Source organism: Triturus cristatus, chromosome 6, assembly GCF_964204655.1.
Source record: "Triturus cristatus chromosome 6, aTriCri1.1, whole genome shotgun sequence".
NCBI classification, from domain to species: Eukaryota; Metazoa; Chordata; class Amphibia; order Caudata; family Salamandridae; genus Triturus; species Triturus cristatus.
Window position 1 is genome coordinate 1,809,144,581 of NC_140589.1, and position 15,709 is coordinate 1,809,160,289.

Genomic DNA, 15,709 nt, shown 5'->3' on the forward strand with positions numbered 1-15,709 from the left:
TATGGTCTCCTTGGCTCCATGCTCACTGACTCAAAGCTGTACTCTCTCGTTACTATGGTCTCCTTGTTTCCACGCTCAGTGACTCACAGCTGTACACTCTCGGTACTATGGTCTCCGTGGAACTGGTACTATGGTCTCATTGGTTCCACACTCACTGACTCAAAGCTGTACTCTCTTAAAAGCTATACTCTCTCGGTACTATGGTCTTCCTCGTTCCATGCTCACTGACTCAAAGCTGTACTGTCTCGGTACTATGGTCTCCTTGGTTCCATACTTACTGACTCAAAGCTGTACTCTCTCAAAGCTGTTCTATCTCGGTACTATGGTCTCCTTGGTTCCATGTCCACTGGCTCAAAGCTGTACTCTCTTGTTACTATGGTCTCCTTGGTTCCGTGCTCACTGACTCAAAGCTGTACTCTCTCTGTACTATGGTCTCCTTGGTTCCATGCTCACTGACTCAAAGCTGTACTCTCTCGGTACTATGGTCTCCTTGGTTCCAAGCTCACTGACTCAAAGCTGTACCCTCTCGGTACTATGGTCTCCTTGGCTCCATGCTCACTGACTCAAAGCTGTACTCTCTTGGTACTATGGTCTAATTGGTTCCACACTCACTGACTCAAAGCTGTACTCTCTTGTTACTATGGTCTCCTTGGTTAGATGCTCACTGACTCAAAGCTGTACTCTCTTGGTACTATGGTCTCATTGGGTCCACACTCACTGACTCAAAGCTGTACTCTCTTGGTACTATGGTCTCCTTGGTTCCATGCTCACTGACTCAAAGCTTTACTCTCTCAAAGCTGCACTCTCACTGTACTATGGTCTCCATGGTTCCATGGTCACTGACTCAAAGCTGTACTCTCTCAAAGCTGTACTCGCTCAGTACTATGGTCGCCTTGCTCCATGCTCACTGACTCAAATCTGCACTCTCTCGGTACTATGGTCTCCTTGGTTCCATGCTCACTGACTCAAAGCAGTACTCTCTCAAAGCTGTACTCTCTCGGTACTATGGTCTCCTTGGTTCCATGCTCACTGACTCAAAGCTGTACTCTCTCGGTACTATGGTCTCTTTTGTTCAAGCTCACTGACTGAAAGCTATACTCTCTCGGTACTATGGTCGCCTTGGTTCCATGCTCACTGACTCAAAGCTGTACTCTCTCTGTACTATGGTCTCCTTGGTTCCATGCTCAATGACTCAAAGCTGTACTCTCTTGTTACTATGGTCTCCTTGTCTCCATGCTCACTGACTCAAAGCTGTACCCTCTCCGTACTATGGTCTCCTTGGTTCCGTGCTCACTGACTCAAAGCTGTACTTTCTCGGTACTATGGTCTCCTTGGCTCCATGCTCACTGACTCAAGGCTGTACTCTCTCGGTACTATGGTCTCCTTGATTCCATGCTCACTGACTCGAAGGTGTACTCTCTCGTTACTATGGTCTCCTTGGTTCCGTGCTCACTCACTCAAAGCTGTACTCTCTCGGTACTATGGTCTTATTGGTTCCACACTCACTGACTTCAAGCTGTAGTCTCTCAGTACTTTGGCCTCATGGGTTCCATGTCCACTGGCTCAAAGCTGCACTCTCTCAGTACTATGGTCTCCTTTGTTCCATGCTCACTGACTCAAAGCTGTACTCTCTTGTTACTATGGTCTCCTTGGTTCCATGCTCACTCACTCAAAGCTGCACTCTTTCGGTACTATGGTCTCATTGGTTCCACACTAACTGACTTCAAGCTGTAGTCTCTCAGTACTTTGGCCTCATGGGTTCCATGTCCACTGGCTCAAAGCTGTACTCTCTCGGTACTATGGTCTCCCTGGTTCCATGCTTACTGACTCAAAGCTGTACTCTTTTGGTACTATGATCTCCTTGGTTCCACGCTCACTGATTCGCAGCCGTACTCTCTAGGTACCATGGTCTCCTTGATTCCACGCTCACTGACTTACAGCTCTACTCTCTCGGTAATATGGTCTCCTTGGTTCCAAGCTCACTGACTCAAAGCTCTACTCCCTCGGTACTTTGGTCTCCTTGTTTCCATGCTCACTGACTCACAGCTGTACTCTCTCGGTACCATGGTCTCATTGTCCCATTGGTTCCACATTCACTGACTTTAAGCTGTAGTCTCTCAGTACTTTGGCCTCATGGGTTCCATGTCCACTGTCTCAAAGCTGTACTCTCTCGGTACCATGGTCTCCTTGGTTCCATGCTCACTGGCTCACAGCTGTACTCTCTCGGTACTATGGTGCCCTTGGTTCCATGCTCACTGACTCACAGCTGTACTCTCTCGGTACTATGGTCTCCTTGGTTCCATGCTCACTGACTCACAGTTGTACTCTCTCGGTACTAAGGTCTCCTTGGTTCCACGCTCACTGACTCAAAGGTCTACTCTCTCGGTACTTTGGTCTCCTTGGTTCCATGCTCACTGACTCAAAGCTCAACTCTCTCAGTACTATGGTCTCCTTGGTTCCATGCTCATTGGCTCAAAGCTGTACTCTCTCGGTACTATGGTCTCATTGGTTCCAAACTCACTGACTTCAAGCTGTAGTCCCTCGGTACTATGGTCTCCTTGGTTCCATGCTCACTGACTCAAAGCTGTACTCTCTCGGTACTATGGTCTCATTGGTTCCACACTTACTGACTTCAATCTGTAGTCTCTCGGTACTATGGTCTCCTTGGTTCCATGCTCACTTACTCAAAGCTTTACTCTCTCAAAGCTGTACTCTTTCGGTACTATGGTCTCCTTGGTTCCATGCTCACTGACTCAAAGCTGTACTCTCTCGGTACTATGGTCTCCCTCTTTCCATGCTCACTGACAAAAAAGCTGTACTCTCTCGGTACTATGGTCTCCTTGGTTCCATGCTTACTGACTCAAAGCTGTACTCTCTCAAAGCTGTTCTATCTCGGTACTATGGTCTCCTTGGTTCCATGTCCACTGGCTCAAAGCTGTACTCTCTTGTTACTATGGTCTCCTTGGTTCCGTGCTCACTGACTCAAAGCTGTACTCTCTCGGTACTATGGTCTCCTTGGTTCCAAGCTCACTGACTCAAAGCTGTACTCTCTCAGTACTATGGTCTCCTTGGTTCCAAGCTCACTGACTCAAAGCTGTACTCTCTCGGTACTATGGTATCCTTGGTTCCATGCTCACTGACTCAAACCTGTACTCTCTTGTTACTATGGTCTCCTTGGCTCCATGCTCACTGACTCAAAGCTGTACTCTCTTGGTACTATGGTCTCATTGGTTCCACACTCACCGACTTCAAGCTGTAGTCTCTCGGTACTATGGTCTCCATGGTTCCATGCTCACTGACTCAAAGCTTTACTCTCTCAAAGCTGTACTCTCTCAGAACGATGGTCTCCTTGGTTCCATGCTCACTGACTCAAAGCTGTACTCTCTCGGTACTATGGTCTCCTTGGTTCCGTGCTCACTGACTCAAAGCTGTACTCTCTCAAAGCTGTACACTCTCGGTACTATGGTCTCCTTGGTTCCATGTCCACTGCCTCAAAGCTGTACTCTCTCGTTACTATGGTCTCCTTGGTTCCGTGCTCAATGACTCAAAGCTGTACTCTCTCGGTACTATGGTCTCCTTGGTTCCATGCTCACTGACTCAAAGCTGTACTCTCTCGGTAGTATGGGCTCCTTGGTTCCATGCTCACTGATTCAAAGCTGTACTCTCTCGGTACTATGGTCTCCTTGGCTCCATGCTCACTGACTCAAAGCTGTACTCTCTCGTTACTATGGTCTCCTTGTTTCCACGCTCAGTGACTCACAGCTGTACACTCTCGGTACTATGGTCTCCGTGGAACTGGTACTATGGTCTCATTGGTTCCACACTCACTGACTCAAAGCTGTACTCTCTTTAAAGCTGTACTCTCTCGGTACTATGGTCTCCCTCGTTCCATGCTCACTGACTCAAAGCTGTACTCTCTCGGTACTATGGTCTCCTTGGTTCCATGCTTACTGACTCAAAGCTGTACTCTCTCAAAGCTGTTCTATCTCGGTACTATGGTCTCCTTGGTTCCATGTCCACTGGCTCAAAGCTGTACTCTCTTGTTACTATGGTCTCCTTGGTTCCGTGCTCACTGACTCAAAGCTGTACTCTCTCGGTACTATGGTCTCCTTGGTTCCATGCTCACTGACTCACAGCTGTACTCTCTCGGTACTATGGTCTCCCTGGTTCCAAGCTCACTGACTCAAAGCTGTACTCTCTCAGTACTATGGTCTCCTTGGTTCCAAGCTCACTGACTCAAAGCTGTACCCTCTCGGTACTATGGTCTCCTTGGCTCCATGCTCACTGACTCAAAGCTGTACTCTCTTGGTACTATGGTCTCATTGGTTCCACACTCACTGACTCAAAGCTGTACTCTCTTGTTACTATGGTCTCCTTGGTTCCATGCTCACTGACTCAAAGCTGTACTCTCTTGGTACTATGGTCTCATTGGGTCCACACTCACTGACTCAAAGCTGTACTCTCTTGTTACTATGGTCTCCTTGGTTCCATGCTCACTTACGCAAAGCTGTACTCTCTCGTTACTATGGCCTCCTTGGTTCCATGTTCACTGACTCAAAGCTGTACTCTCTCATTACTTTGGTCTCCTTGGTTCCATGCTCACTGACTCAAAGCTCTACTCTCTTAGTACTATGGTCTCCTTGGTTCCATGCTCACTGACTCAAAGCTTTACTCTCTCAAAGCTGCACTCTCTCTGTACTATGGTCTCCATGGTTCCATGGTCACTGACTCAAAGCTGTTCTCTCTCAAAGCTGTACTCGCTCAGTACTATGGACGCCTTGCTCCATGCTCACTGACTCAAAGCTGCACTCTCTTGGTACTATGGTCTCCTTGGTTCCATGCTCACTGACTCAAAGCTGTACTCTCTCAAAGCTGTACTCTCTCGGTACTATGGTCTCCTTGGTTCCATGCTCACTGACTCAAAGCTGTACTCTCTCGGTACTATGGTCTCTTTGGTTCAAGCTCACTGACTGAAAGCTGTACTCTCTCGGTACTATAGTCGCCTTGGTTCCATGCTCACTGACTCAAAGCTGTACTCTCTCGTTACTATGGTCTCCTTGGTTCCATGCTCACTGACTCAAAGCTGTACTCTCTTGGTACTATGGTCTCATTGGTTCCACACTCACCGACTTCAAGCTGTAGTCTCTCGGTACTATGGTCTCCATGGTTCCATGCTCACTGACTCAAAGCTTTACTCTCTCAAAGCTGTACTCTCTCAGAACTATGGTCTCCTTGGTTCCATGCTCACTGACTCAAAGCTGTACTCTCTCGGTACTATGGTCTCCTTGGTTCCGTGCTCACTGACTCAAAGCTGTACTCTCTCAAAGCTGTACACTCTCGGTACTATGGTCTCCTTGGTTCCATGTCCACTGCCTCAAAGCTGTACTCTCTCGTTACTATGGTCTCCTTGGTTCCGTGCTCGCTGACTCAAAGCTGTACTCTCTCGGTACTATGGTCTTCTTGGTTCCATGCTCACTGACTCAAAGCTGTACTCTCTCGGTACTATGGTCGCCTTGGTTCCATGCTCACTGGCTCAAAGCTGTACTCTCTAGGTACTATGGTCTTCTTGGTTCCATGCTCACTGACTCAAAGCTCTACTCTCTCAGTACTATGGTCTCCTTGGTTCCATGCTCACTGACTCAAAGCTCAACTCTCTCAGTACTATGGTCTCCTTGGTTCCATGCTCATTGGCTCAAAGCTGTACTCTCTCGGTACTATGGTCTCATTGGTTCCAAACTCACTGACTTCAAGCTGTAGTCCCTCGGTACTATGGTCTCCTTGGTTCCATGCTCACTGACTCAAAGCTGTACTCTCTCGGTACTATGGTCTCATTGGTTCCACACTCACTGACTTCAATCTGTAGTCTCTCGGTACTATGGTCTCCTTGGTTCCATGCTCACTTACTCAAAGCTTTACTCTCTCAAAGCTGTACTCTTTCGGTACTATGGTCTCCTTGGTTCCATGCTCACTGACTCAAAGCTGTACTCTCTCGGTACTATGGTCTCCCTCGTTCCATGCTCACTGACAAAAAAGCTGTACTCTCTCGGTACTATGGTCTCCTTGGTTCCATGCTTACTGACTCAAAGCTGTACTCTCTCAAAGCTGTTCTATCTCGGTACTATGGTCTCCTTGGTTCCATGTCCACTGGCTCAAAGCTGTACTCTCTTGTTACTATGGTCTCCTTGGTTCCGTGCTCACTGACTCAAAGCTGTACTCTCTCGGTACTATGGTCTCCTTGGTTCCAAGCTCACTGACTCAAAGCTGTACTCTCTCAGTACTATGGTCTCCTTGGTTCCAAGCTCACTGACTCAAAGCTGTACTCTCTCGGTACTATGGTATCCTTGGTTCCATGCTCACTGACTCAAACCTGTACTCTCTTGTTACTATGGTCTCCTTGGCTCCATGCTCACTGACTCAAAGCTGTACTCTCTTGGTACTATGGTCTCATTGGTTCCACACTCACTGACTCAAAGCTGTGCTCTCTCGTTACTATGGTCTCCTTGGTTCCATGCTCACTGACTCAAAGCTGTACTCTCTTGGTACTATCGTCTCATTGGTTCCACACTCACCGACTTCAAGCTGTAGTCTCTCGGTACTATGGTCTCCATGGTTCCATGCTCACTGACTCAAAGCTTTACTCTCTCAAAGCTGTACTCTCTCAGAACTATGGTCTCCTTGGTTCCATGCTCACTGACTCAAAGCTGTACTCTCTCGGTACTATGGTCTCCTTGGTTCCGTGCTCACTGACTCAAAGCTGTACTCTCTCAAAGCTGTACACTCTCGGTACTATGGTCTCCTTGGTTCCATGTCCACTGCCTCAAAGCTGTACTCTCTCGTTACTATGGTCTCCTTGGTTCCGTGCTCAATTACTCAAAGCTGTACTCTCTCGGTACTATGGTCTCCTTGGTTCCATGCTCACTGACTCAAAGCTGTACTCTCTCGGTAGTATGGGCTCCTTGGTTCCATGCTCACTGATTCAAAGCTGTACTCTCTCGGTACTATGGTCTCCTTGGCTCCATGCTCACTGACTCAAAGCTGTACTCTCTCGTTACTATGGTCTCCTTGTTTCCACGCTCAGTGACTCACAGCTGTACACTCTCGGTACTATGGTCTCCGTGGAACTGGTACTATGGTCTCATTGGTTCCACACTCACTGACTCAAAGCTGTACTCTCTTTAAAGCTGTACTCTCTCGGTACTATGGTCTCCCTCGTTCCATGCTCACTGACTCAAAGCTGTACTCTCTCGGTACTATGGTCTCCTTGGTTCCATGCTTACTGACTCAAAGCTGTACTCTCTCAAAGCTGTTCTATCTCGGTACTATGGTATCCTTGGTTCCATGTCCACTGGCTCAAAGCTGTACTCTCTTGTTACTATGGTCTCCTTGGTTCCGTGCTCACTGACTCAAAGCTGTACTCTCTCGGTACTATGGTCTCCTTGGTTCCATGCTCACTGACTCAAAGCTGTACTCTCTCGGTACTATGGTCTCCTTGGTTCCAAGCTCACTGACTCAAAGCTGTACTCTCTCAGTACTATGGTCTCCTTGGTTCCAAGCTCACTGACTCAAAGCTGTACCCTCTCGGTACTATGGTCTCCTTGGCTCCATGCTCACTGACTCAAAGCTGTACACTCTTGGTACTATGGTCTCATTGGTTCCACACTCACTGACTCAAAGCTGTACTCTCTTGTTACTATGGTCTCCTTGGTTCCATGCTCACTGACTCAAAGCTGTACTCTCTTGGTACTATGGTCTCATTGGGTCCACACTCACTGACTCAAAGCTGTACTCTCTTGTTACTATGGTCTCCTTGGTTCCATGCTCACTTACGCAAAGCTGTACTCTCTCATTACTTTCGTCTCCTTGGTTCCATGCTCACTGACTCAAAGCTCTACTCTCTTAGTACTATGGTCTCCTTGGTTCCATGCTCACTGACTCAAAGCTTTACTCTCTCAAAGCTGCACTCTCTCTGTACTATGGTCTCCATGGTTCCATGGTCACTGACTCAAAGCTGTACTCTCTCAAAGCTGTACTCGCTCAGTACTATGGACGCCTTGCTCCATGCTCACTGACTCAAAGCTGCACTCTCTTGGTACTATGGTCTCCTTGGTTCCATGCTCACTGACCCAAAGCTGTACTCTCTCAAAGCTGTACTCTCTCGGTACTATGGTCTCCTTGGTTCCATGCTCACTGACTCAAAGCTGTACTCTCTCGGTACTATGGTCTCTTTGGTTCAAGCTCACTGACTGAAAGCTGTACTCTCTCGGTACTATGGTCGCCTTGGTTCCATGCTCACTGACTCAAAGCTGTACTCTCTCGTTACTATGGTCTCCTTGGTTCCATGCTCACTGACTCAAAGCTGTACTCTCTTGGTACTATGGTCTCATTGGTTCCACACTCACCGACTTCAAGCTGTAGTCTCTCGGTACTATGGTCTCCATGGTTCCATGCTCACTGACTCAAAGCTTTACTCTCTCAAAGCTGTACTCTCTCAGAACTATGGTCTCCTTGGTTCCATGCTCACTGACTCAAAGCTGTACTCTCTCGGTACTATGGTCTCCTTGGTTCCGTGCTCACTGACTCAAAGCTGTACTCTCTCAAAGCTGTACACTCTCGGTACTATGGTCTCCTTGGTTCCATGTCCACTGCCTCAAAGCTGTACTCTCTCGTTACTATGGTCTCCTTGGTTCCGTGCTCACTGACTCAAAGCTGTACTCTCTCGGTACTATGGTCTTCTTGGTTCCATGCTCACTGACTCAAAGCTGTACTCTCTCGGTAGTATGGGCTCCTTGGTTCCATGCTCACTGATTCAAAGCTGTACTCTCTCGGTACTATGGTCTCCTTGGCTCCATGCTCACTGACTCAAAGCTGTACTCTCTCGTTACTATGGTCTCCTTGTTTCCACGCTCAGTGACTCACAGCTGTACACTCTCGGTACTATGGTCTCCGTGGAACTGGTACTATGGTCTCATTGGTTCCACACTCACTGACTCAAAGCTGTACTCTCTTAAAAGCTATACTCTCTCGGTACTATGGTCTTCCTCGTTCCATGCTCACTGACTCAAAGCTGTACTGTCTCGGTACTATGGTCTCCTTGGTTCCATACTTACTGACTCAAAGCTGTACTCTCTCAAAGCTGTTCTATCTCGGTACTATGGTCTCCTTGGTTCCATGTCCACTGGCTCAAAGCTGTACTCTCTTGTTACTATGGTCTCCTTGGTTCCGTGCTCACTGACTCAAAGCTGTACTCTCTCTGTACTATGGTCTCCTTGGTTCCATGCTCACTGACTCAAAGCTGTACTCTCTCGGTACTATGGTCTCCTTGGTTCCAAGCTCACTGACTCAAAGCTGTACCCTCTCGGTACTATGGTCTCCTTGGCTCCATGCTCACTGACTCAAAGCTGTACTCTCTTGGTACTATGGTCTAATTGGTTCCACACTCACTGACTCAAAGCTGTACTCTCTTGTTACTATGGTCTCCTTGGTTAGATGCTCACTGACTCAAAGCTGTACTCTCTTGGTACTATGGTCTCATTGGGTCCACACTCACTGACTCAAAGCTGTACTCTCTTGGTACTATGGTCTCCTTGGTTCCATGCTCACTGACTCAAAGCTTTACTCTCTCAAAGCTGCACTCTCACTGTACTATGGTCTCCATGGTTCCATGGTCACTGACTCAAAGCTGTACTCTCTCAAAGCTGTACTCGCTCAGTACTATGGTCGCCTTGCTCCATGCTCACTGACTCAAATCTGCACTCTCTCGGTACTATGGTCTCCTTGGTTCCATGCTCACTGACTCAAAGCAGTACTCTCTCAAAGCTGTACTCTCTCGGTACTATGGTCTCCTTGGTTCCATGCTCACTGACTCAAAGCTGTACTCTCTCGGTACTATGGTCTCTTTTGTTCAAGCTCACTGACTGAAAGCTATACTCTCTCGGTACTATGGTCGCCTTGGTTCCATGCTCACTGACTCAAAGCTGTACTCTCTCTGTACTATGGTCTCCTTGGTTCCATGCTCAATGACTCAAAGCTGTACTCTCTTGTTACTATGGTCTCCTTGTCTCCATGCTCACTGACTCAAAGCTGTACCCTCTCCGTACTATGGTCTCCTTGGTTCCGTGCTCACTGACTCAAAGCTGTACTTTCTCGGTACTATGGTCTCCTTGGCTCCATGCTCACTGACTCAAGGCTGTACTCTCTCGGTACTATGGTCTCCTTGATTCCATGCTCACTGACTCGAAGGTGTACTCTCTCGTTACTATGGTCTCCTTGGTTCCGTGCTCACTCACTCAAAGCTGTACTCTCTCGGTACTATGGTCTTATTGGTTCCACACTCACTGACTTCAAGCTGTAGTCTCTCAGTACTTTGGCCTCATGGGTTCCATGTCCACTGGCTCAAAGCTGCACTCTCTCAGTACTATGGTCTCCTTTGTTCCATGCTCACTGACTCAAAGCTGTACTCTCTTGTTACTATGGTCTCCTTGGTTCCATGCTCACTCACTCAAAGCTGCACTCTTTCGGTACTATGGTCTCATTGGTTCCACACTAACTGACTTCAAGCTGTAGTCTCTCAGTACTTTGGCCTCATGGGTTCCATGTCCACTGGCTCAAAGCTGTACTCTCTCGGTACTATGGTCTCCCTGGTTCCATGCTTACTGACTCAAAGCTGTACTCTTTTGGTACTATGATCTCCTTGGTTCCACGCTCACTGATTCGCAGCCGTACTCTCTAGGTACCATGGTCTCCTTGATTCCACGCTCACTGACTTACAGCTCTACTCTCTCGGTAATATGGTCTCCTTGGTTCCAAGCTCACTGACTCAAAGCTCTACTCCCTCGGTACTTTGGTCTCCTTGTTTCCATGCTCACTGACTCACAGCTGTACTCTCTCGGTACCATGGTCTCATTGTCCCATTGGTTCCACATTCACTGACTTTAAGCTGTAGTCTCTCAGTACTTTGGCCTCATGGGTTCCATGTCCACTGTCTCAAAGCTGTACTCTCTCGGTACCATGGTCTCCTTGGTTCCATGCTCACTGGCTCACAGCTGTACTCTCTCGGTACTATGGTGCCCTTGGTTCCATGCTCACTGACTCACAGCTGTACTCTCTCGGTACTATGGTCTCCTTGGTTCCATGCTCACTGACTCACAGTTGTACTCTCTCGGTACTAAGGTCTCCTTGGTTCCACGCTCGCTGACTCAAAGGTCTACTCTCTCGGTACTTTGGTCTCCTTGGTTCCATGCTCACTGACTCACAGCTGTACTCTCTCGGTACTATGGTCTCATTGGTTCCACACTCACTGACTTCAAGCTGTAGTCTCTCAGTACTTTGGCCTCATGGGTTCCATGTCCACTGACTCAAAGCTGTACTGTCTCGGTACTATGGTCTCCTTGGTTCCATACTTACTGACTCAAAGCTGTACTCTCTCAAAGCTGTTCTATCTCGGTACTATGGTCTCCTTCGTTCCATGTCCACTGGCTCAAAGCTGTACTCTCTTGTTACTATGGTCTCCTTGGTTCCGTGCTCACTGACTCAAAGCTGTACTCTCTCTGTACTATGGTCTCCTTGGTTCCATGCTCACTGACTCAAAGCTGTACTCTCTCGGTACTATGGTCTCCTTGGTTCCAAGCTCACTGACTCAAAGCTGTACCCTCTCGGTACTATGGTCTCCTTGGCTCCATGCTCACTGACTCAAAGCTGTACTCTCTTGGTACTATGGTCTCATTGGTTCCACACTCACTGACTCAAAGCTGTACTCTCTTGTTACTATGGTATCCTTGGTTAGATGCTCACTGACTCAAAGCTGTACTCTCTTGGTACTATGGTCTCATTGGGTCCACACTCACTGACTCAAAGCTGTACTCTCTTGGTACTATGGTCTCCTTGGTTCCATGCTCACTGACTCAAAGCTTTACTCTCTCAAAGCTGCACTCTCACTGTACTATGGTCTCCATGGTTCCATGGTCACTGACTCAAAGCTGTACTCTCTCAAAGCTGTACTCGCTCAGTACTATGGTCGCCTTGCTCCATGCTCACTGACTCAAATCTGCACTCTCTCGGTACTATGGTCTCCTTGGTTCCATGCTCACTGACTCAAAGCAGTACTCTCTCAAAGCTGTACTCTCTCGGTACTATGGTCTCCTTGGTTCCATGCTCACTGACTCAAAGCTGTACTCTCTCGGTACTATGGTCTCTTTTGTTCAAGCTCACTGACTGAAAGCTATACTCTCTCGGTACTATGGTCGCCTTGGTTCCATGCTCACTGACTCAAAGCTGTACTCTCTCTGTACTATGGTCTCCTTGGTTCCATGCTCAATGACTCAAAGCTGTACTCTCTTGTTACTATGGTCTCCTTGTCTCCATGCTCACTGACTCAAAGCTGTACCCTCTCCGTACTATGGTCTCCTTGGTTCCGTGCTCACTGACTCAAAGCTGTACTTTCTCGTTACCATGGTCTCCTTGGCTCCATGCTCACTGACTCAAGGCTGTACTCTCTCGGTACTATGGTCTCCTTGATTCCATGCTCACTGACTCGAAGGTGTACTCTCTCGTTACTATGGTCTCCTTGGTTCCGTGCTCACTCACTCAAAGCTGTACTCTCTCGGAACTATGGTCTTATTGGTTCCACACTCACTGACTTCAAGCTGTAGTCTCTCAGTACTTTGGCCTCATGGGTTCCATGTCCACTGGCTCAAAGCTGCACTCTCTCAGTACTATGGTCTCCTTTGTTCCATGCTCACTGACTCAAAGCTGTACTCTCTTGTTACTATGGTCTCCTTGGTTCCATGCTCACTCACTCAAAGCTGCACTCTTTCGGTACTATGGTCTCATTGGTTCCACAGTAACTGACTTCAAGCTGTAGTCTCTCAGTACTTTGGCCTCATGGGTTCCATGTCCACTGGCTCAAAGCTGTACTCTCTCGGTACTATGGTCTCCCTGGTTCCATGCTTACTGACTCAAAGCTGTACTCTTTTGGTACTATGATCTCCTTGGTTCCACGCTCACTGATTCGCAGCCGTACTCTCTAGGTACCATGGTCTCCTTGATTCCACGCTCACTGACTTACAGCTCTACTCTCTCGGTAATATGGTCTCCTTGGTTCCAAGCTCACTGACTCAAAGCTCTACTCCCTCGGTTCTTTGGTCTCCTTGTTTCCATGCTCACTGACTCACAGCTGTACTCTCTCGGTACCATGGTCTCATTGTCCCATTGGTTCCACATTCACTGACTTTAAGCTGTAGTCTCTCAGTACTTTGGCCTCATGGGTTCCATGTCCACTGTCTCAAAGCTGTACTCTCTCGGTACCATGGTCTCCTTGGTTCCATGCTCACTGGCTCACAGCTGTACTCTCTCGGTACTATGGTGCCCTTGGTTTCATGCTCACTGACTCACAGCTGTACTCTCTCGGTACTATGGTCTCCTTGGTTCCATGCTCACTGACTCACAGTTGTACTCTCTCGGTACTAAGGTCTCCTTGGTTCCACGCTCACTGACTCAAAGGTCTACTCTCTCGGTACTTTGGTCTCCTTGGTTCCATGCTCACTGACTCACAGCTGTACTCTCTCGGTACTATGGTCTCATTGGTTCCACACTCACTGACTTCAAGCTGTAGTCTCTCAGTACTTTGGCCTCATGGGTTCCATGTCCACTGGCTCAAAGCTGTACTCTCTCTGTACTATGGTGTCTTTGGCTCCACATTCACTGACCGTTAGCTGGACTCTCCAGTGGACGTATCCTCGTGCATTTCACAGACCCCGCATTACAGCTGTTTACATCATTTTGCTAAGCCTTAAAGTGTGTCCCGTTTCGTTGTGCGTGTACATATGCAGGTTTATATTACATTGTACACACCCCTAAAGTAATGTGTTTTCTTTCTCTCAGGGTCCGTCTCTTTGTTCAAAAAGTTAGACTGTACTTCAAACTGCGAAGCTGTGACCAACGGCACGGACAGCGTCTTCAAACTGAACTACGCCGTCTCTTGCTGTGCGAAAGACCTCTGCAACTCCGCGTCCACAAACCGGATGGCCCTGGCCTTTGGACCCGTCATGGCGGTAGCCTGGCTCCTGAAAGCACTTTAACGAACCCTCAACCTCTACACGGCCACACAAGGGGCCCATCGGTGGACTGGCTTCTTCCGTGACGCGGCAACGTCATGTTCACCCACGCTTCATGGGCTCCCCCCAGTGCCTTGCCGCACAGCATCCTGGTACATGTAGTCCCGAGCCCTTCAGTGATCAACAAGAGCTGGGATCGGCCCTCGTGAACACTGGACTGGGGCACGTGTATCTCGGGGGGGTGGGTTTTTAATCGTATGTAAGATATACAGCTGCCAACTGTCACATGGTAGTGGTTTCTGTCAATTTGTATTTTTGTGAAAGGTGTGCCTACACCTGAGTCCATCTAAGAAGTGGAGTGCACTGTGCACAGGTGTGGTTGAGTCCTCTTTTAGAACCCTCCACCCCCCCCCCCCCACCTTCGGTGCTCTTGAATGTGGATCCTTCCGTGGGATCTAATTGGGGTTCACAGGTGTGGATGGCGGCCAGGCCACAGCCTGCCTACAGGGGGAGCAAGGGTCTATCATTGTGTGTCTAGTCTACCCGGATTTACCTACAATAATTACAGTCAAAGCACCTCAAAGTTACCGGCGTTCCTACACGTCCTTTCCTGCTGGATCATATGAGAAGGGGTCCTGCTGCTCATTGGGAATCTTTTCTGTCTTGCCCAAAGCCACTTATCAATGTGTACTCAGAGAGCATAACTTCTCCACATAGGGGTAGTACATACCCCTCCACAGAGTAATCCCTACCCACTCCAGACTGTAATCCCCACTACTCTACACACCAAGAGTAACTCCAATCAAGTTGCGCCTCTTCACCACTGCAATGGTGGCCTCACTGGGTCAACGAGGGCTCCTCTGTGGCCCTTGACTTGCTCGTTAGCACCTTGAGGCACGTGTGCTTATCAAGCGCCTCAGATTGCAGGCCTCATGGGAGGAAAGGTGGGTGGGGAGGTCGCCCCCTGCTGGTGCGCTGCATGTAGGTCATGGCAAAGAAAAAAACACTTACACCCAACTTTCTGGCTTTGGGTTGGTTCCTCTGTCAGGAGAGATCAACTGGCTACTGGAAAATGGGTGGAAAACGACTGAAGTTGGGAATACATTCAAGGCTCAGCCCACAACGGGCGATCTACATTCCGAGTAGTGCCCTGGCCCGTGCTCAGCTGACTGCACACCCACACACTGCGTGCCTCGCCCCTGAGATTGCACGAACGCCGGGCTAGGCGCTTTCCCTGATGCTAGAGACCCTATCTAGAGTTAGAGGGAAAGGTGCCCGGACAAATGACTGCGTCTCTGGAAGGGGGTCCCCTGAACCGTCTCGTATGCAGGGCAGGCATCTCATTGTTTATATTTCATGTCATGTGACAAATGTATAGTTGTGTTGTCACTTCACACAAATAAATCGAATGATCAAATCTTCACAACTCTCTGTGCCCGGAGTGTTTGTTAATAAAGTTCTGTCACATGCCACTCTGCACCAACTACATCTTGTGATGCCAGGAGGTGAAACGCTTCGTGTTGTGTTGTGTTATGCATTGCTTTACAAGGCTGTGTCATTTTCAGTACGATATTCAATAGTCTGAAACAAGCATTTACAATGCAATAGGTCTCGCAATTGCGAGTCTTGGAGCCATTGGCATTTTAAATGGCAAAGCC

At 48.4% G+C, this 15,709-nt stretch overlaps 1 protein-coding gene across 1 annotated transcript in view; it reads left to right on the forward strand.

Moving 5' to 3' along the window:
• The window catches only part of LOC146822058 (uncharacterized), a 42,589-nt gene extending 27,112 nt beyond the window's left edge, over nt 1-15,477 (forward strand). Inside the window, exon 3 of the mRNA XM_085613171.1 lies at nt 13,879-15,477. Coding sequence (XP_085469297.1) covers nt 13,879-14,075 — 197 coding nt within the window. The 3' untranslated portion in view covers nt 14,076-15,477. The remainder of the gene's footprint in view (nt 1-13,878) is intronic.
• The last annotated feature ends 232 nt before the right edge of the window (nt 15,478-15,709 follow it).